At 49.5% G+C, this 22647-nt stretch overlaps 1 protein-coding gene across 8 annotated transcripts in view; it reads right to left on the bottom strand.

Moving 5' to 3' along the window:
• Positions 1-352: 352 nt before the first annotated feature.
• Positions 353-22647, bottom strand: part of ARHGEF7 (Rho guanine nucleotide exchange factor 7) — a 124928-nt gene continuing 102633 nt past the window's right edge. For 7 of the 8 annotated variants that reach the window (XM_036893925.2, XM_036893929.2, XM_036893926.2 and 4 more), the window contains 9 exons: positions 22156-22234; positions 21536-21675; positions 19337-19561; positions 17457-17550; positions 13603-13692; positions 10548-10724; positions 4002-4101; positions 3664-3718; positions 353-2726 (listed from right to left, as the gene is read on the bottom strand). In XM_036893925.2, the coding sequence (XP_036749820.2) occupies positions 2604-2726; positions 3664-3718; positions 4002-4101; positions 10548-10724; positions 13603-13692; positions 17457-17550; positions 19337-19561; positions 21536-21675; positions 22156-22234 (1083 nt within the window). In that variant the 3' untranslated portion in view covers positions 353-2603. The remainder of the gene's footprint in view (positions 2727-3663; positions 3719-4001; positions 4102-10547; positions 10725-13602; positions 13693-17456; positions 17551-19336; positions 19562-21535; positions 21676-22155; positions 22235-22647) is intronic. The other variant, XM_036893928.2, reaches the window with a different exon arrangement.

Here is a 22647-nt window from a genome sequence, read left to right as displayed (position 1 = left end):
CGTGAAGGCCAGGTGGGGGCAGCTTCCTTTGCCCTAGGACATTCCTGCAGGGCTGCGCGCTCGGCAGCGTGTTCACTGACGCAGCTCCCCCCGTGGCCTACTAAGCGCCTTCCAGGATGAAAGGTGTCATTGTACGCAGCAGACCGAGAGGCGTACCCAACCTGCGCCAGCTTCTCCTGTGCTTCCCCTCCCTAAAACGCTCCATTTTCTTCTCTCCAACTATTTCCAAGCCAATGTTTAAAGGCAAATGTGGTATTTCCCAGTGTCAAAACTTCACATCAGAATTTAAACTCAAAAGGAAGTGTAAAATTAACACTCACACAAAACACATCATGGAAGATAATGTGACACATTTGTCATGTAAGAAAGAGCAGTTTAATAATTACAACAATGTAGCACAAATGTCAATGCCAGGGCAATGTGGCACTTACACAAAGTGTCCCCACAGCTGTAAATGGGGACACTGTGTGTCCCAGAGAAACGGAGGCAGGTCACAAGTGCAAAGCCGGGAGGTACTGGTGTCCCAGCCGCTCTGGCACGTGTGGATGGGGACACACCCCACAAAGCACAATGGGCAGAGGCCCCAGTGCCCCACCACATCAAAGTGCTTCACACGCCAGAACAGGAGAGGCTTCGTGTCCTTGCCCGTGAGAGGCGAGAGCAGAAAAGGTTCCCCAGGGGTAAAGAGAGTGCCCCTTCCTAAGGCCCCCATCAACGCCCAACCCTCGGAAGGTCACGGAGAAATGTGTGCAGTCTGTTTACAATAGGACAGGTTTGAAGAAAGAATTGCTCTCAGATGCATTTTTGTTTTCTTAAAAAAGCTTAGTGAAATACTGGCTCCATGGGAAGAATTGGTAACGCGTTACACGAGCATCTCGGTCACCCCTGGGACAGGGTGGTAATCATCTGTTCTCACTCACGGCTTCGACCAACTGTTGAGGCAGGTTCTGAAAGAGGCCCGTCCCAGGGCGGGCGACGCCTACGCTGCTAGTCAAATTGGCAGAGATCCAGTGATGAATGTTCCTGAGTTAAAATTCGCTTCAGATGGCAAACTTCAGTGAGTTCATTTCCCACTGCACTGTCTCGTGCTTCACCAAGAGATACAACTGTAAAGACGGCTTGCAAAAGAAAGGTGATCTTTTCTGGTCTGCACCAATGAGCATGACGCTAGGAGCAGGAAGCTGGCGACCCTGGGTAAAAGCCAAGTGTGAGCAGGTTCACACTGGCCCGACACCAGGCATGCAGCCATGCAGCCACCCTCCAGCAGGCCCTGGGCAGGCCCAGAACAAGACCCCCAGACCCCCAGAAAACCAACAGGTTCAAAGCTGTCTGCCTCAAAGGCACCTACAATCCCTAAGCAGCTGTGGCAAATCAAGTCACATCTGGTGCCCATGGGTATTTCTGAGACGCGTGTAATGCGGTGTTGTGATTTGGGTTCTTAAGATGTAATACTTGTTCTGTGAAGAAGTTTATCTGGCTTTTAAAGCTGACCTCTTCAGAAGAGGGGCATGGAAAGCACAGCTCCCAACATGGGGACCCTTATCCCCAAAGCAGGAGGCAGGCTGCCCAGGGCCTGCAGGGGCAGAGGTCAGCACAGGCTTCCTCTCTGGCTCCTCTGTCCTTTGGACAGGTAGAGGGCGGGGAAATGGACCTGCATCTCAACTTTTATTACTTAGGTGGAATTTAAGACATATATTGCTTTATTCTGGCTGGAGAAGCCCATCTGTCCCGTGAGTTCACACTTGCTGCATCGCGGCGAACAGGGCTCAAAGGTCACACTGGCCCAACAGGACCTCCGATGCACCGTGCCCGCTCAATGCCCCGCCTCAGCCACAGTGCTCTGTAATGAATACACTCTGTTCACAGGCTCCAGGGGAGGGCTCTCCTTCAGGGCAGGGGAGGGTGTACCCTAGTCTACACATGAAAGTCTCTCCCAAAACGCAGGGAATATGCCCCGACGGTCCCGGCGTTCCCACGAAGCAGGCAAGCAGGGACACCTGCAGCCGGACATGGTGGCAGCATGCGACTCCCTCCAGTTCAGGGCGGGGTGCACAGCACGGTGTGGAACCCCTGCAGATTGGTGACTCAAACGCTGCTGAAGGGAGAGCTGTGAAACGGGCCTGGAGCGCCCCACGAGATCTAAGGTTACCGAGGCACTTGGAGAGCGCGGTCGGGGGGCACATCGGCCATGCACCGGACCCAGGCGCCCTCCTGCCTGCTTCCCACGAGCGCCAGAACACGGCCTCCAGGCCACAGCACCAGCGAGGTTAGCGGGAAGGACACGCTAGCCCAGACACAACAATCGGGGATATACTTTTGAAATGGAGTGCTTAAAAGAACACGTGTATGTGACATTTATATATATTCAGTGAACACCTGAAAGGCCAGGGCTTGTGGCTGATCACTGCACTTATTGCCAAACAAGGTAACTGAGATGCTAACGGGACGGTTAACACAGTTCAGCCCCAAGGTGCGAACGTCGCGCCTGGACTCCCCCAGCTTCTCTATGCGCAGGAACACAGCTGTCGTCCAGCCCTGCCCTGCAGGCCTGAGCGTCACATGCGCTGGTGTCCTGACCGTCTTGGACAAAGAGCCCGGGAGCTTTAGAGGTTGGTCTCGTCCCAGGCAGGGTCGTTCATGCTCTTCAGAACCTTCCTCACCAGCTTCTCCAGGTCTTTGCGGGCTCTCTGCTCCTCCTCCAGAGACTTCTTCATCTTTTTGTTATCCTGTAAGAGAAGCAGACCGCGGGGACGTTAGCCGTCTGCGCTGAAGAGGCCCTTCCTGCCCCAAAGGCCGGGGCCGGGCGCCCTGCACCGTGGGTGTGCTCGGCAGGACCGGCGGGCAGTGCGAGCACCCACTGCTCCTGGGAGCCAAGATCAGACGGAACCGGTCCTCATGTCCCTCACGATTTCCGTTCCCAGTAAGCGAAAGACAGACTCCACACAACTTAAGAAAACAGCTGAAACGACCAACAGGGAAAAACCTGCAGCCCACCCAGTGCTTATGTTTGCGCTGACCTTAAAGAATGGGCGCTGAGCAGCCCGGTGGGACTGCAGTGCAGAGGCGCCTGCTGTTCCCTCACTGCACAGAGGTGTGCCCCACTGCTGACAGTGAGCACGGACGGGGAGCCCCTCAGAGGCGAGGGTACCAGGCCGCCGCCGTGGGGACACCACCCAGACACGCTGCGCCCACACTCCTCGGCTCCTTCCAACCTCCTGCCCTACTGGGCAGGCCTCCCGCCCCATCCTCAGGCCAGAGCTGCCTGGGTAAGTGACAGACGACACCAGTCAGCAAGCACACCACCTTCAACACCCTTGGCTGGCATGGCTTCTCAAGAACAAGGACTGCGCTCACACCAGGTGGTGGCAGAGGAGACACAGTTATGTCCCCAGTAAAATACTTGACTGGACAGAATTAGATACTATAAGTGATGTTTCCAACAGAATCTGAGATGGTCTATGATGTCAAAAACAACATAGTAAAAAGAAAGCGGAAGCAAGTCACTTTAATAGTTCATTTCCTGGTCTCTCACTTTCACAGAAGACCAACTGTCTGATCCTCTGGGTCTAGCTCACTGGCCCCCCCACACCCAGCTTCACTTTTAATGTACTGCTTTCCTCTTTCCCTCCATTAAAAAATATTTAAAAACTGATTATGACTCACTTGTCTTAACTCTTGCACTTCATCCTTTAATGCATAGACAGTATCAACGAGACTCCTGGAACAGGACACAGAGCAAACCCGAGTAAGTACGGGGTGGGGCGGGGAGGGAACGCAGGGCGTCTGCCGGCAGAGCACCATCCCACCCGGCTCACACACCCCGCTCACCCGGCCCCGCGCCCGCCCTCGGGGCAGCCGGCCTCTGTGCGGGGCTCGATCCCGCAGCAAGGTGAGCTCCAGTCCAGGAGGGACACAGCAGTGGCTTCCAAAGCCCCCCAACTCCGGGGCTCGCCCACCCTTCTCTCCCCTCCCCCGTTTCTGAACACTGGGATCCATCTTACTTTTCTTCTATCACTGTCTGACCATTACTTTTAGTTTCTTCTACTATGATTTTCTCTTCTTCTGGAAGCAAAACTTGTGGGGCAGATTCTTTGCGTGAACCTATTAAAAAAAAAACCCACAGGTGAACACCATGGCAGAACCAAAAAGTATACAACACCACTTCAATATTAATACTAAATTCCAGGGACTCTACATTAAAAAATTATTTCGTAGATATAACAGCAACAGGATACTTTACCAAGTTTCTCTACCTCTAATGGGTAAAGCATCACAAAGCCAACGGCCTTTCTGCAGTTCACGGAGTGTTAGGCGTCAGACTACGAACCTCAACCACGGAACTGTCCAGAGGTATTAAAGGTTCTGACCACAGTGCCCTGGTATTTTGGAACAAATATCCAAAAACTTTCTGGAATAAATAACCAAGTCAGCCAAATTTTGAACCATATGATTCCAAGAACTTTAGATGTTATCAGATGGCAAACATATACATTCAATGTCTTAAATTCAAAGGACTGGCAATTAGAACATTTAACTCTACAGCGACAGTTAACGACATGATTTTGCAAAGTGAAATTACTTGGTTCTTTTATGAGAACTTTACGTTCCCTGAAATATAAACATTTTTCCTAAGGGAAGTAAACTGTCACAATGTCAACAGGAAGATCATGCCACTGACCCCACACCCTGAACAGTGGCTGCCTGGACAGTGTCTCAAGTGTCCTGAAAATAGGCACTTGGGAAATTGAGAAACTCATGTATTTATTTTAAAAGGCAAGAAATGAGAATCAATCTTACTGAAGAGAATGTTTTCCTAAAGGTTATTATACAGCACTGTAATATGCTCTTTTTATTTCTGAAAAATTACATTAGCTGCAAATCTGGGGAAGGATATAATCTACTATACTATAGAACACAAATGCTTACAAGTAGCATCTTGATAAAAGCATATTTCTTCATTTAGAAAATACACTGCATGTCTGATAAGTAATTATAGTTCAATGCGCATGACTATTTTTTTCTGGTTTACTTTTAGTTTGCCTTCCTAAAAGTTCTTCAAATTACAAGATGGCACTTGCACATCCTACCACTGGAACAGTCTGTATAATACCAATGTTTTAAAGGTATGACTTCAAATAACAGTTTCACCAGCACTTTATCAGAAGCTTATATGGAACAAGTTTAACAAGTACCATCAAAGCCGGACAACAAGTGGGCTCAGAAAACGCTCCCGACGTTCAGAGTGTGCCTCTGTCATTCCCACGAAAGCATGCTACAGGGAAGAAGACTGCAGTTTACTGGCCGCGGGGCCTTGGCCAAGCCTCTCTGTGCTGCCGTCCTTCCCATCTCACAGACCAGGAAGGGCAATCACATACAAGCCTGCTGTGAAGCTGTAATGTCAGGGACCACGCAAAACTGAGATGTGGACTCCTGTGATCTCTGGTCTGAGGAGCTGTAAGTGCCCCTCTGCTACACAAACATACCAATAAATGGAAGGGCCTCTCTGTACTGAGAGTAACTTTAGTACTCTAATCAAATGCAATACTTATAATTTTGTCATGGGAACATATTTGTACAAAAACTGGTCAAATACTGTTTCAAAGATGACTCTCCACTACTGTTTTTGTGGTCGCTGCACTGTAAATCCTGGACCAGCAGATCTGTCACTGTCAGGACAGGAAGGCACCACTTACTGGCCCCTTGTTAAGGCCACTCCACCCTTTCACAGTGACCTGCACAGCCAGGGAATTGCTTTTCAGACAGAGGGTAACAGCCTTCAGCACACAGTCCCAGAAGGGGACACATTCACAAAGACATCACAATGCTGGCAATAATCTGCCCCCACAGCATTGTCCAGGCCGTCCTGGGCTAAGGGGAACGCTCTGGATCATCTGGGCCAGGTGCGCAAGCTCTGCTTAGCAAGGAAATTGGTGGAAAACTCCCAAGAAAGCCCAGAGACACCAGCCAGGTTGAGAATTCTGAAGTGAAGAACCCCTGTGCTTCTGGTACAAATGCAAATGTCACCCACGTTTTTGTAAGGACAATTCATGAGCTCTTTCCCCAGAAAACAGAAGAGTACTCAGGTTCAGATGTGCACACCCGTGAGTATTAGCCGAACAGCTCCATGCAGCTCTCCCTGAGAGGGGCAGCACGCCGATGCCATTAGTTCAGGGGGCGGGGTTTCCTAGCGACCTGCTTTGAGCCCCAACGTGAATGTTACAGTCAAATCACAGTTATCAGTTATGTGTCACATTCAGTTTGTAACACATTTCTGCAAACGAATCAGCTAATAGGACAACAGGCTGAAATTTATATGACAGCACTTCAGGAACACTGAATACTCTTTCTTTTCAGTTAATTCTTGCACCTTCTAGCATCCTGGGTGGCCTATTTATGTTATGTGCTAACAGCATTTATAAATTCAAACATAATAGACAAGGATGCCAACTTTGTAAAGAAATGGGTCAGACAGTAGGCAGCTGTCCTGCAGAGGGCCGGGACCACAGCACGGAGGGCGGGGGCTGGCGGTAGTGAACCCAGCCAACTGAGCCCCAAGTCCAGTCCTCATAAGACAGAAGGAAGAACTATCGCTGCAGAGCTGTTGTGAGGATTAACTTTAAAATGCCTCTCATAAATGTCTTTTACCAAATAAGTTCATAAAGATAAAAGCCAGAAATCCCATTATGTGACATAACTAAGTCAGAGGAACTAAAACCATGGGGACTGGTACGAGGCATGTGATGTAGTTCTTACTTTCACAAACACACTAAGCGCACACAAGAACTTGGCATTACAAAAATTAAGTTTGAGAATGTCATAGACAAGAGTGTACTGCATGATCCTGAAACATGCCATTTATGGATTTCATGAAGGCTGGCAAATGAAGGTTATTTATTAGCCTGCACAGAAACCCCTGAAACGCTAATGATCTGCCTAGTTTGAACATAACTGTTCAGTCATTTAAGAAAAATACATTTAATCTATCAACAAAACCAAGGAATTCTGTAGCCAGGTTTATAATAAGTTAGGCATTTCTATGAGGACAAAGTTTTAGGAAAAGTAGAATTAGCTGGTTATCTTGAAGGTTACTGAGTTATCACAGCACATTTTCCCTGAATTAAAATCCTTCGGTTGAAAAAAACAATTTAAGTACCAAAAAAATATTCTATTATTTTATTGGAACTCCTCTAAAAGAGGCTGAGTCCCAGATGAATGGGTCGTGAGGGTTCCAGCACATTCATGATCAGCATTTCCCAACCATTTCCAGGAAGCAACAGGCTCTGTGACACAGAATTTTGGAAAATGCTGAAAGCTACAAGCCACTTCTTAGAGATTAATACCACCTGCGTAGCATGTTGAAGGTCTCCAGTAAAAATATCCATTTAATTCAGCATTTCCCAAATCCATCTGAGTGCTGAACTCCTTTCAGCATCGGTACTAACATTTTGCAGTTTTATGGGTAAGTTGGAGGAATACCAAACTAGCCTATAATCCTGTCTACATCTATAAATACATGCATACAGTGCTGGCTGGTCTTGCTATCTTTTGGTGTGGGGTAAACATAACAAAACGATTGCCTTCGGGACTCCGAGAACCTGTCTGCAGAGGCCTGGGCACTGCCTGCCGACGGCCCGGAAACACGCGGCGACAGCTAAACATTGCCACCAGCAGGGGTCGCGCTGCACCACTCAGCTGGAGCCTCGCTAGAACCCGCCCCGGTGGCCTTCCTTTGGGAAACCGGAGGTGGACCGTTTCCACTTTACACAGATGAATCGCCCAGGCGGCGAGCTGGTGCCTGAGCTGAGAGCATGCGCCTGGCACGCGCACATCATCGGCCTGCACCAGACGCCTAAAGAGCAAGTTCGCCTGTGGGGAAAGAAGAGCTGCTCTGCCAGCGCTCTGATTCGCTCGTGGCAACCCCGCTGACTTAAATTGATCTTTCTGCAATCTGCGCCGCGTCTCATTGCACTCAACTGACAGTAACTTTGAAACGTCTCTCCGGAAGGCCGCGCTTCCTGCGGCAGGAAGATCGTAACTGGTTTCCCCAGGAGGGCAGCGGGGAGACTCCCTGGGGCCTGCCTGGCTCTGTCCACTGGCCGTACCTTGTCCTAGCATCCTTTCCTCTCATGTTGCTTTGCTTATTAGTCAGCTGGGCATGCACTATGAAACAAAAAATAAAAAATGAACTTAGTCTAAAGAAAAATACCACCAAAGTTGGTTTTTTCCCATTTATGCATCCAAAAAAAATGAGAATGCTTTCCAGTGATGGAAAACTTGTTTAAAAAAAGTAGAGGGAAATGGGATAAAAATGTGCAAGAAGTGACCTTGTATTGTCTAGAACACACTTAAGTATAAGCTTTTCTATCAAGTGCTTCACGGCCCCGCCTTCCTTGGGAAGATGGTGTTCAGAACAGCCAATCATTAACTATGCTACTCCCCTGCCCCCCATGTAACAAATATTAAAAGCCACGGGCTAGCAAATGCAAAATTTATTTCAACTGTACATAACAGATGTCTTTTTTATAAAACAAACACTTCATCGCCATGTGCAACCACAAACAATAATATGCATACTGTACAATACAATGCGACATTCAGGTGTACATCCAGCTGCATCTTCACACAGCAGCCGCCCACTAAAAACCGCTTTCCCATTCACAGACGAAAAGCACAATATATAGGTCTTTCCAAGGTCGTATACCACTATGTACACATTACTGTGTTTTGGCAATTTTATGCAAAACACGACATAGCTTATATACTTGTGGCAAGTGTTAATTCAATGGGAATACCATTCAGGCCATTTGCACAGGGCCTGGAAACAGCTTAAACCTACCTTCCAGTTCAAATTCTTCATCCAGTCATTATAATACTAACTGTACACATAGATATTACAGAATTGTATAAACATAAGATACTATTTCAGCATGACTGGAGTCCCACAGAAGTAAAAACACGGGTGGGACACCATATCACCACTGCCACACAACTGTTTTCAGGCCTGTAGCACTAACCCTTCTGGCTGGGTCACAAGAGCTAATGGTGCCAGACATTCAAAGCAAACCCAGCAAACAAAAAGCCAGGTGGTTGTTCTGCAGTGACGTCAGCATCAACAAAAATCGTCAGAGTGGCTTCAACTGGTACAAAAATGATGACAAAGTGTCAAAACTTTGGTTTATAGAAAACGAAAGTCTCGTTAAGACGACCCAAACAATGCCTGGGGTTAAAGAAAAAGCCAAACGCAGTGACTGCATCTCACTGCTGTGGGGTGCGTGGCACATGGCACAGGCAACCTGTCTGCTCAGGCAGCAGACACTGAGCCTACACCCCGTAAACAAGAAGGCTGTTCTATTAGTATCAGAAAAGGTGATTACATAATACAAAACAGAAGTTGGTTCTAAATTCATTGCATGATACTAATTATACTTCATAGTTATCCTACCTCCAAAATGTCCATTTGCTATTTGGCTGACATACACAAACCCCACCTCTAACCGTGGGTTATTACTGGGCTCTGACTATTTTTAAAAGGCTGCTCAACTTCTTTACGCTAACTGATTAAAAATCACGAAGTCTCCAGAGGGACTACGCAGGTCAGTAACGGGCTGGGAAGAGACAGGTATTTGGAATCAGCGGTTTTCCCAGTGGCCTCACTGCGTGTGGTACTGAAGCTGTCCGGCTTTCTAAGTGACAGGCTACTGCTGGGAGTCTACGAGCACCTCTGGGCTCACGAGCAACAGGACCCAGGGTTGGAGTTGCTTGTGCAAACAGACCAGAACACTGATGCATGGTTTTGGCAAAGGTGGTGAGAGAAGAGAATCAGCCACCCTGAAGAGAGGAAAAAATGTTATTCCCAATTTTGTTATTGGCATCTTGTTCTCTGAGCGGATGGCCCGGGAGCCCACCCTGTGTGGTGCACCGAGCATGGGCTGCGGGGTGCAGACAAGCTCTTCTGTGCTCGCCAAGGCCCAGAGCCACACTCGCCACAGCAGCACAGGGCTCTTTGCGGCGCAGAGAGCAAGGCTGTGCTGTGCGGGCTGGACTCCCAGCACCCACACTGCGTGTCATCTTCTCGTCTCTCCACAACTACTTGACCAGTGTGTCCATGACAGTAACAACTTTAGATCCCTAATAGATCGCTTAGATCACAAACCTGTATGGTTTCAGTATAAAATACCAAAGTGTTCATACAGCTGTATCCAGAGAGAAATGAGACAGTTGCTATACTGAGACAAAACCCCAAACCATTCAGAGCTGTAAACCACCACTGCCCCTGAGAAAAGGACCCTCAGGTACGAGCTGTGTGAACATACCATTGCCTCCAACAGTCAGGAACTGGAATGGATACTCAAATTGGCAATTAAGCCTCCACAAAATACAATGGTAAGTATCAGAAATGCTCTCAAAAGTTGTTAAAATATCACATAAAAGAGACAAGAAACAGCAAGAAAACATCTAAGAAAAGCAGGCTGCGATACAACAAGCATCTGTTAAAAGCTCGGAAGCGCATTAGTTCTGGTGAGAGATATATGAGCAACAGCTCTTACGAGATGCAGAACCCATTCTGTGACTATGGGCTGTCCATACACTGTCATAGTCAGAGTCTTCCGACAGGTCTGAAGGCTCCAAACGGGAAAGGCTACTGCGACGGCCCAGGGAGTCTAGACTTGCTTGGTCGCCGTCAGCCAGGACGTGATTATGCATCAGGTCAGTGCCTTGCCATGCTAAGACGGGCGGGAAGGTGACAGGTGTGACAGGCCAGGGAGGGGAGGACGGACAGGAAGAGCCACAACCAGAAACATGAGACAAAAGCAAAAGGTGATGGGAAGAGAAGGAAGAGAGAAAATATTGTTAAAAAAATGGCAACATCGTTCATGTCTCCTTATTTACGGCTGGGTTTTCATAACGAACTTACACAACCCCTAGAATAAAACTAGGTCAATTATTACTTAAATAAACCCAAACCATGATACCATTTCCAAGTTGTTCCTTTTTAAAGATACTCACTTAAGAACCCTCTTACAAATTAATAAGCACAGGCCCAGAGATAATTCTAGAGGCATTTGACAAGTAACCAATTCTATTCCACATTTTATTAACAAATAGTCTGGTTTAGGACATTGTTTATAAAAGGAACCATTTATGTGGTTAATTAAAAATTGTTCCTTATTCATTAAGAGGACGTATTGAATGCAAAAGAGTTTCCAACAGTGCGTGACTGACTCCCTCAGCTACCCCCCAGCGAGACTGTCACCGGGAGTCATCGTAACCACAGAGGTCTGGACTTACCTTATCAAACTCTCACCACTGAACGGCTCTGGAGTGGGGAGAGGGGTTAGATAGTCCTCACCCAACCCCCAACTCCGAGCATGCCCACCAGCGCCAGGTGGCAGCAACTAAGTGGGCAGCCCTGCTGCAGACCCTTTGACTGGCAGGAGACAGACATGTGACAGGAGGAAGTGGGCACAAATGGGAGGAGAGAAATAAGCCCACGAGTGGTTGATAGCTGTGAGCAGTGGCCAGGCAGCTGAGTGCAACATGCAGGCTGAGGGGGCTGAAGGACACCCAGTGGAAAGCCGAGCCTCCGTGACAGGGCATGCCACACCACAGTGACCACTGACTCCTGTTTCTGAGCTGGTAATTCCGTTCCCAAAGCCTACCAAGAATAGCAGTGGACTAACCCAGATTTCTCAAACTAAATCCACACAGTCCACGAAGGCCGTTACTTCCTTGAGATAGAAATCAATACCAAAGATGTTTGGTTTATAAAATCTTCTTGGCATCCTAACGTAAACTGGGAAGAGCTGAATTTTCAGTATGGCATATTATGCTAAATTTTTACTAATCATTTAATATGAAAAGAGCTGCTTTCACTATGATCCCATTTCCAAATATCTTGAGTATACTATACATGCCAGCATGAAGGAACAATTTCCTGTATCAGACCTGCTCATGAGAATGTTAAGTTTCAGGCCATCGATAATAGTAAATGTGAGGCCTCAGCAATGGTTAGCCCATAATATCCATTGAAGGCAAAAGTCAGCATACTGCTCAGTGCTTCTCTTATACAGGAGAAATGTCCACACAGCAAAGGCAGCACAAGCAGAGACCTGCAAACATGGGGGGCCATTCCTCAGGCACCAGGATGTGCGAGGCCACAGGCGCGCCACAAGGCCCTCGCCCCTAGATGCAGAAAGGCGGCCTGCATGAAGCACACACGAGGCTCATGCCCCTGGCCGGTCCAGCTGAGACTAACAGGTTATTTCAAACAAAGGAAGCTGAGAAGAGTAATTTTTTAAAATCTCAAATTCAAAACCTAAAACACTATGGCCACCTTTTATAGCCCTTTACTTAAAACACAATCTCTTATCAGACACTTGAGACTCTAATATCTTAGGTAACAATAATCTGTACTTACAAATGCCTGCCTGACGTCACACATACTCTCTCCACTTTCGGGCTTGGCCGTCTCTCTCCTACTTACAGACTAGTCACTGTGAAGCAGCATTTCCACCAGAGAGAACTGACAAGGCGTCCTAACGTCACAGGCAGGCGGGAAATACCCGCCCCTGCGGGAGTTTCTGGACCCTTTCCACGCCCAGGGGTCGGTCCTGCTGGCTCCACCTTCACAGCTGTGGTCATCTTAACAAAAACTAAAGAAAGCGGCGGAAAATTCTTTCCCCACTTTCCTTTTCTTCAGTGTTAGTTTAAAAAGGGCTCACAGGACATGGCTCTGAACCACCATGTGGCAGGTGGTGAGAACAAAGGTGATAGCGATCGGCCAAAAGTCAGGGTGGAAAGGGAACCAAAATCACACAATCTAATGGAAACCAGATTTTATGCTAAAAGCAAATAAAAACCACTTAGGTCTCAAAAGAAAAAAGGAAGAAAACACCACAAAAAGCCCACCAGAAACAACAGTCCAAAAAGACTCCAGCAGCTCAGCCCCTCTGCCCTGAGCAAACGCGAGCACAGCTCCTGCCCCCAGTGCTGGCTGTTAAAAAATGCACACACACATATAAAAAAGAGCCCACCTCTTTACTGTTCACACAACAGATTAAGATTTTCTCACACAACGCATTAAATATCAGATGCAAGTAAATGGAGAGGTGCTGAAATCTACCAGCAAATTACCTATTTACTTCTGTTAACTTTAAAAAGGCATTTATTTTTAAAAAGGGGGAGGAGCTAATGGAAGCCTGGCTCCAGGTTCATACTTTAAACAGTAATTCTAGGAAGCTAAACGGAAATCCCACTATCGCACCCACGCTTTAAACAGCATGAAGAGCTGACCTGAACGAATCTTCCACTGTCTCCTAAACACTTCTCTAAGCAAAAGGAGGTTTTACAAATTCTGGCACTACTTTATACTTAAAGGTCTCCAAGCAGAATTTCCCGAGAAGTCAGTTATTTTCCCGACAGCTCAGACCCTCTTCAGAGATCCAGGGATGTAGGGCCCCAGTCCTCCTATGCCTGGCAGTTCCCAAACAGCTCCCTGAGGACCACTCGGCCGCGCCACAAGCCCACACAGCCTGACAGAGCCATTCTCTTCGATCTTCACCAGAACGAGCCCTGCTCCCAGGCCAAGGCGGCGACACTTACTTGAGTTGAGTGTCTGCCGCGTCTTGGCGCTTGTGCAGTAAGCTTCGATGACTTTCAGGATCTGAGCATCTTCTTCCAAGGCCGCCGTGCCTGTCAAGGGACACAGGACACATCACGAGCTACAGTGGTGAGGACGACACGTCGGTCCAGCAACCAGTACAACTGACAAGGTGACGCACGGTCACCCACTCCAGAAGCGACAAGACCACCTTCCGTCCTCCAGTATTTATTACAAAAGAGTCACATTCAAAGGATCTGTAGCTTTTTCAGAGTGTTTTTCATCTGGCAAAGGGTTACTGAACACCCTTTGCCAGATAATACAAAAGCCGTGTTACTAACCTGGAGAACCGGGACCAGCAGCCTGAAGCTGAAACAGGGCCGGAACCCAGGACAGGCCACTCCCCCGGGGCAGTAAGAAAGACACAGGTTCCCCAAGTGTCAGATTTTCACACGCCAACCTGACAAACACAAGCCTGAGTGTGCCCAGAGCTGAGTGGGCAGCAGGAAAGGGAACCTTCCCTCCACCTGCACATGATGGAGTGAAGACAGGGAGCCCGGGCAGAGGCGATGCTTTACACAGAGCATTTCCTCCAGTCCACGGGTTCCTGCCGGAGATCTCATCCGACCCAGGGCTTGGAGACGTCATCCCAGAGCTCGCCTGTAGACTCCAGACTATTTTGGACATGGGCTTCCCCTGCACTCAGGGCTCAGCGGCACGGAGAACAGACTCCCAGACTAACAGCATCCGAGTGTCAGTACTGGGCCCGGCCTCACACCCACAGGCTCCATACCAGCCTTCACTAAACGGCTCCTCTCTTTCCTCTGATTTTCTCTAACTTCTCTGTATTTTATAACATACTACTTGGATATCTATTTTAAAAGGCTCAGCTACTCTAATATAATGTGGAGAGAATAGAAGGCTGAAGTATTTATCAACTGTTTAATAAAGCCTCAATGTCATTTTGTGGAAGTAAGATACACGTGTGCAAGGCAAGCCAAATGTTCCCTCATAAAAAATACATTTCAGTACCAGGATATCTTTTGAGAAACAAAAACTTCACTAACTGGGACCAATCATTTAGCAACTTTTCCATAATAAGCTCCTCCTTCAGGAGAAAGAAAGGTTAACACTGAACTAGTTTAATTTGGGACCTTTTGCACAGGAGCCTCCACAGGCAGGCTGTTCCCTCTGTGAGTGCCCTGCCCTGCCAGCTGACTGGTCGATTGCCATTTTCAGACATGGGAAATACACTCACATCCCCCACAGTGTAGGAGAGCATTGTGACACCAGAAAGGGCGCTGGCTTCCCCAGCGTGTACTGTCACACTGCCACTGACGAGCAGCCTTTCATCAAAGGTTAGAAAGGTAAATTAACAAGAGAACAGCATACATCTTCTACACAATGTGCCAGGAACCAGAAAAATGTCTACTATTCTGAACATAACAAAGGTTAAAATAACTTAGAAAATTAATCAAGTTTCCTAAGTGCTGGCTCTGCACAGCGACTAGTTACCCAGAAGCCTGTGACGGTTTCCCCTCCAACCCACTGGGAAACCCCTGGCTTCTGGTTTATCTCCTGGCCCCTCCCTCAAAGCTTCCTCTGCCAGCAACTCACCTGGGGAACAGACTCAGACCTGTCCATTGAGACTTGAGAAACCATGTAAGCATGGAGAAAGGCTCCAGAACTGTCACTCCCACCCAGACACAGTGCAGGGCTATAGAGTCCTGGCCTCTGCCTCGTTGCAGCCCCTCCGGTGCATCCTGCAGGTGCCCAAGCCAACAGCCTCGTAGGCCCGTGTTTCTCAGCCTCAGCCCCACTGACATCTGGGGTCACACCATTCTCTGCTGGCCTTTACCCACTAGAAGCCAGTCGTTACAACCAAAAATGTCTCCGGACATTACTAAGTGTCCCCAGTGGGGGGCAAAGTCACCCCAGTTGAGAACCACTGCTGTAGACTCCGATCTTCAAAGAAATGTGAGACCTGTTCACATTTCCCCTCTGCTGTAATCGCCTGGCCCAGGCCACCGTCACGTCGCCCTTACCTGGAGCACTGCACAGCCTCCCACCGGGCCTCCCTGTCCCCACTTCTGCCCATCTGACCTCTGTCCTTACATATCTGCAACACAGCAACAAGCAGTCCTATTAAACTCCAAGTCCCACCCAGTCCTCAGTTCCCATCTGGACTGTGAATGTCGCTCAGGCACCTGCGGGAACCATCTCCCATTACCTCCCCTCACCCCCACCCTGGGAGCTCCGGGGTTCCGGCCTTGGGGGCCCTGAGGCCAGTGCCTGGGGAGCCTGCCTCAAACATCCGCTCCACTGGCTCCCCCATCCCATCGAGCTGCTGATCCAAACGATGCTCTCCCCAGGCACCCGGCCACCCTGCCTGATCTCTCGCCTGCATCTAGTAGAGCATGGCTCCACCAGGACAGGGTCCGTGTCTGTTCCCTGCCATGTCCCTGGCACAACACGATGGCTACCTGACAAGGGAACAGCACCTGAGCTGTTGCCCTGTGCTCACCCTTCAGAAAGGAGGGGCTCAAACGCTTGTCGGATGTAGGGACCACACGACACCCCACTCACAGCTGGTCAGTACAGAGCAGGTGCCCGTCCCAGGTCTGACCCTGCTCATTCCATTTCACAAGGTGTCCTGGGAACGCCACATGGCCCCGCGTGCTCATGGTCTGAGGAAATGACCATCCGCATAGCAAACCAGGCAGTGCCCACTACAGCACGCGCCAGGGGACACAGCGGTCAGAGTCCGTGTTCAGGGAGCAGCTCTAAGCTCACTGCTGCACCGACTCCTCCCAGAGCGTCTCCACCCCCTGCCAAGGACAAGGAGGCCCCATGGTGCCGAGTGGCAGGCAGGCCCATGTGCAGGCTGGCCAGGCTCTGGGGACAGGTGGGCCACAGCTCCAAGCTGCCCCCTTCCCTGTGGGGAGGTCGGCCTAACTCACATCCTGACTAAAAACGTCTCTCCTGTGAGCCTTCTTTTGGAAATGAATTTCTGAAAGGTCCCAAGTGGCTACAGCAAAAGAGGAGCAAAGCTCCCAAAGATGAGGGAGACCTGTGAACGTGTGGCAGGTCTCAGGAAGCTTGGGGATGAGGAGGCGCAGAGGCAGGCAGGCTGAGCAGGGACAGAGAGGCAGGGAGGCAGAGCCCACTCAGACATCCTACAACTCCTCGGAGGCTCCTACAGGCTGCACTGCCCCCCCACCCCCAAGAGGCTCCCCCAGAACCCCAAAAGCCCCACAGCTGTCTGTGTGCATGGAGCCCCTCCTGCCTGTCACACCAGGAAACGGCTGGTCACCAAGGAGGCAGGCGGCACGTGCGCACCAAACCTCTCCAATCCCTTCCTTCTGGAAATTGCTCTGCTTATCTGCACGCTATTACCTGAGTGCCTCCTACGACAGGCACTGTGTGAAGCTGGGAAACCCAGCACTCAGTTCAGTACTGCCTCTGGGGTTTAGACTCGAGCAGTGGAGACCCTACAAGTGCACAGGCCACCTGGGAGATGAGGTCCACAGCAATGTGCCTGCACAGGGGTGCCATCCTGACACGGGGGAACCACAGGCACAGCGGGGACAGGTGGTCCCAAGGCAAACCTGCACCCCTGCCCAGATTCCCAGAGGGGCTGACAGAGGCCCCGAGACGGCAATCGGTTCTGTTCGGGGAGGCTGGCACTGGGCGCTTCTCCAGCTCGTGCCACCAGCAAAGAGTGGGTCACTGCTGCTCAAACTATCCCCTTTACAAGTGACACCAGGCTCAGACCCTGGCTCAGCTTCTGAGAGCTGCCCGCCACCTCCCTGCCCCACAAAACTGCGAGACCGACCGTGCCCCCATGCACACTCACTTTTCCTCAGGGCAAACTCCTCCTCTGAAGGCTTCCGCTCAGGTTTGCGCTTAGGTAGCAACTTTTTCATTGTCTTGGGACTCTTACTAAGATCCTAGGGAAAGAAACAGGGGGATATGCTGACACACCCAAACGCAGTGATTCCCTGGAGAACCAGTGTGGCAGCGATAACAGGGTGAAACTCCAAGTCACACAGCCATGCGGGGCGGCAGCTCCTGGCTTCTCTCACTTTCCTGTAATATCAACAGCACTGGCTCTGACAAAAGCCCTCCCGTTACGTTGATCTGTGACAACATGTGCCAGTGGCAGGCAGGGTCTGGGGCGGGAGGACAGACCGCTGGCCGACACGTGCACTGACCCACATGCTGATTCTGCAGCAGACCCATCGGCTATAGGCAGCCAGAGATGAGGAAGCTAAGGGTATTTTTAAAGGAAAGGCAAGTAAAGAACAATTCTCTGCGATAAATATTTGAAGCATTAGGGAGAAGAAATGGAAATAAAATCAGCCTACTGGCCTTCAGCGCAGATGCACAGAGAAGACAGAGCACTCTCTCTGGCATGTCCACGCTGATCCAGGGCCACGTCCACGATGTGACACCTATCACTTCTCGAACAGAGCTTCTAAACCCTGTGCAGAGATGAAGGTGGAAAACGACAGGACAAAATCCAGTGGGGGAAGTGAGGTTTCAATTATCATGCATATATTAAAAATTGAAATAAAAAAGGGCTAATTTCTGCATCATTTCAATCCCAGAAGCCATTCGTGAATCTGACAATGAGAAACTAGCGTTCAGAAGGTGATGTGCTACGGGATGAATGAGACAGAAAGCACAGAGGGAGCATCACTTGGTTTTTAAAGGTATGTCTCCAGGATCTTTTTGACAAAAATCAAAATTGAAATAGCTCTCAGAAATTCAGTTGCAATCCATTCCCAAGGATATCCAGCTCATGTTCTACAGCTTCCCAGATTCCGAGCGGGCACCCCAGGCCCCAGCAGCGCAGATGCAGCAGTGCACGGGTGGCGGCCCGAGCCCACGCGCCGTCCTGACTCTTGGCCGCATGCACCTGCGCCACACTAGGGAAGACCACCTTTCACTACGTGCTTCAGGCACTCCACGTAATACCGGACGGTAGTTACAGAGTGTGAAACCTGTTCTCCAACACGGGGTCCAGCCAAGCACCTGTAGGCAGACCTCCCAAACTGAAAGCCCATGCTCACTGCCCCCTCCCCTTGCTCTGCTCCAACACGGAGCACTCTGAGCCCAGCTTTCCTGCCCAGGAATCAAATCCACCAGTGCACGCCTGTGCAAAACAGGGGCAAAGACACGCACATTCTTCCAGTGACTGTCCATGGTAAAGACATTTCTGGCTTGGGCATGTAACTACCAGCAAAATATGTCATAAAACAACAAAATTTGGTAAGAACAAAAAACGTAAAGGACTAATTATGACACATGTAGTACTCTTCTATGTGTTAAAATATTTAGGGCTGCTAGCAAGGCTGCAGGGGACGGCCCCAGCCAAGGGCACTAGCCCAGGCTTACGAGACCCTCGGCTACACAGGCTGAGTGAGCAGCTCGGGGGCGCCTACAGGAAGCCTTCTCTCTCCTTGGCCCCCAAGTGGCAGGAGCCAGGCAGGGTCACAGTGAGCTGACGCCCCTCTGTAAGGAGCAGAGGGTCTGAGGCTGCATGAGCGCCCCACAGGGGTCTTTGCGGGCCTCCCTGGCCCCACAGCAGCAGAAGGGAAGATGAGAACGAATGCAGACCCTTCCCAGCCCTGAAGAACTAATGTGTACTTTCTGTCAGGGCTAGAAATGTGGGCTTCTCCCTGTCTCTGGCCTCACTGGCACACAGCCAGAACCCAGCACGCTGGACCTCACCTCCTTGTAGCAGAGAGCCGCTGAGGGCCGCAGGGGTGGGGCGGGCCGCAGGCAGCTCAGGCTCCATGGCTTGGGTGTCTTCGGAGGCTCCAGGGGCCCCCAGCTGATGGTGGTGTGCGGGGCGCCGTGATGGGAGGGGTGTGGCAGCGTATGGTAGGCGGGCGCCAGCGGCACAGGCTTGCTGTCCGCGTGCTTGCTGCTTGGCGTCATCGGGTGGGAGGGCAGCTGCCCAGGACAGAGCAAGATGGAGCAGTCAGTGTCTGAGGCACCTGGTCCAAGGCCACCGATCCCGCCAACTGGTAAACGCGCCCCGTGAGATACCCAGCAGGGTGTTACCGTCTCTCTTCAGTCCCCGACTCCCAGGCCCCAGCTCTGGGCTGAACACAAGCACCCCCACCTGGCTGCTCTGGCCACAGCCCAGCTCGGAGACCCGACATCTACCACCGCCTTTATTTGTCATAGAGTAACATATGCAGAAGGACATTACATTTGGAGTAGATGTCAGAATTTTGTAAAAGAACAGGCACCCCCTGATTAGGAGAGGGCAATTCTCCCTAGTTACACATCATTATTTACTGCCTGGTAATTGAGGGGTGGGCAAAGCAAGGACCTGATTCCTGTTTCTGTTTGAAATAACAGTTTTCCCAGGACACAAGGCCCATTCCTGTTGATGGCTGCTTTCACGGTACAAAGTAAAGGACAGCTGCAACAGAGACCATACATTGCCTGTAAAGCCAAAATATTCGCTTTACAGAAAAATTTTGCCTAACCGTAGGACCAAACAAATTACCTTCAGAAAGAGTCAGCTTTAATCAAAACAAAAGTTATAGAAATCTAGTATGTCAGGAGGACAGTATTCATGGGTTGTATAATCCTGGAAAACCCAAGAATATTCCCTCCCACTGACAAAAGAGAATGTTAAATAAAGTAAGTAATATTCAAAATTAGTGAACTACCACCCAGTAGCCAAAACACAGTGGCAGCCCACCGGGGGAGTGCTGCTTGGGGCTGGATGCGTGCTGAACGGGAAGGCCTGGCGCTGCTGAGGCCACAGGGCTCCAGGGCAGAAGCAATGTACTTTCTGCTGCACCCACATGCCTGTCCTGTGTGCACATGGGTCTTACAACCTGCTACACAACCACTACAATAATTTTCTCAAACTAAATTCACAAAAGGAGAAAACTATGTAAAACATCCCTTTTAGCAGGATGTCATAGTAGCAGTAATTGTTTTCCTCCTTACTTGAAAAGAGGTATGCTCTGTGCTGGCTCAGAATATTCTTCAGGCTCGAAATGCCAGATCACAGAGACAGGACATACCCCAAGGAAAACCCCCTGAGGACACACATTTCAAAAGCTGTACAGGAGGAGCAGTGCCTCTCCACACAGTGGGGACTTAACTCCCTGCACAGGGAGGCTCCCCTTGCCTCTGGGTGACAGGAAAAGGAGCCTGAGAGACCAGGGTCCAGATACAGAGCAAAGGTTTACTTGATATGAAGTTTTATAAAGTTTTCTATCAGACTATTAGTCTGACTGAAACAGCATTTCCCGTTTTCTTTATACACAGATAGAAACTACAAAGTAGAAAACATGCTAATAGAGACCGTAATTAGGACATGAGAAAAACCTACCAACTGGGTTTGATAAAGATGACAAATGTTAAAATACATCAACAGCTACACCTTCAGCACAAAACACCAGTAAAGAGAAGTTTTAAACACTGACATTTTGATGATCTACTTGGAAATGTTTAAGTATCTAAAAAGTCAAAGAGCTGGTGAGTTTTTCTAAGAAGAAGGTAAATGGGTCTCTTAAAATCAAAACAGTGAGTAAAAATTGCATTTTAAAGCCTTCAATATGAATCTGGTCCATTTCATCACAGTATTTTCGTTTTGTTTTCTGATGAAACATACAAGCATAGTTAAAAAACTCCCATAAAAACCCTCTGGGACACCACAGCAGCTCTCGGGGACCCACTCTGAGCAGGCAGACTCCTTGCTGAAAGCCGCCAAACCACGCGAGGAGGTGCAGCTTGGGGCCCCTTCAGCAGTGCGTCCCCGTGAGGCAGTCGCACAGGTACACAGGCAGGTAGCTGCACCCTCGGCCCAGGTATCAATCACACCTCAGAGCGCCAGATGACCTGCTGGCGACTCACCCAAAGGCTGAGCCTGCAGCGCGGGCAGGAGTGCGAGGCCCTTACCGTGTGAGATGGCACTGAGTGGGGCTTCACGGTGGGGTTGCCCACAGACGTGACCTTTGTTTGCTTCTGCAGATGGTCCACCCATTCATGGAGGTCCTGCTGGTTGCTGCATGACACTAATATGCGCTCAATCATGCTCCCTAGAAGAGAAACAGGCAGAAATGGGAAAACAGGCAGAAAACACAAACACACACAAACACCGAGAGCACAACGCAGCACTTCACCAGCCACCCTCTGAACAGTCACACCACAGTCGCCCTCTGGACAGTCACACCACAGCCGCCCTCTGGACAGTCACACCGCAGCCGCCCTCTAGGACAGTCACATCGCAACCACCCTCCGCACAGTCACACCACAACCGCCCTCCGCACAGTCACACCGCAGCCACCCTCCGGACAGTCACACCGCAGCCGCCCTCCAGACAGTCACACCGCAGCCGCCCTCCAGACGGTCACACTGCAGCCACCCTCTGGACAGTCACACCGCAGCCGCCCTCTGGACAGTCACACCGCAGCCGCCCTCTGGACAGTCACACTGCAGCCACCCCCAGAACAGCCCGCACACAAACGGTGAGCTGCCTCTCCTCACATGACAGTAGCCAGAAAGTTAACGCCTATCACCTGATATTTCAAACGCATTTCTATGATTTTCACTGTCATCAAGCTTTGTAATTGTCATTCCTGTTGTCGGTAGCTTTCCCTAAAAAAGACCCCCCACACACAAAAAAAAGAATTAGTACTTTTCTACTAAAGAGAGTACTGTTACCAAATACTAAATTACTTTAGAAATGGCAGAGGAACTGTATTTGTAAGCCAAAAAAGTTCTTTGTACCAGATGCATGTGTAATACAAAACTTCTATCTCAAATAAGAAATCACATTATTATAATAAAGAAATGCAGCCAGAACAGAGAGCAGCAAACCAGAACAAGAATAGATTTTACCTAATGAGTTATTCTCCATGTACACACCAGGACATAAAAGCATTACACATTATGATTAAAAAAACAGAAAAAACCCCAGCCAGTAGCTATTTTAGATGAAGTTACGAAAAGGAAGCACTGATTTGCTTCAAAGAGACGCAGAGGAAGGTCCACACATGAAGGCAAAACCA

This window comes from Manis pentadactyla, chromosome 17 (genome assembly GCF_030020395.1).
Source record: "Manis pentadactyla isolate mManPen7 chromosome 17, mManPen7.hap1, whole genome shotgun sequence".
Lineage (NCBI taxonomy): Eukaryota > Metazoa > Chordata > Mammalia > Pholidota > Manidae > Manis > Manis pentadactyla.
Note: the sequence above shows the minus strand (reverse complement) of the source record. Positions and strands in the feature narration are given on the sequence as shown.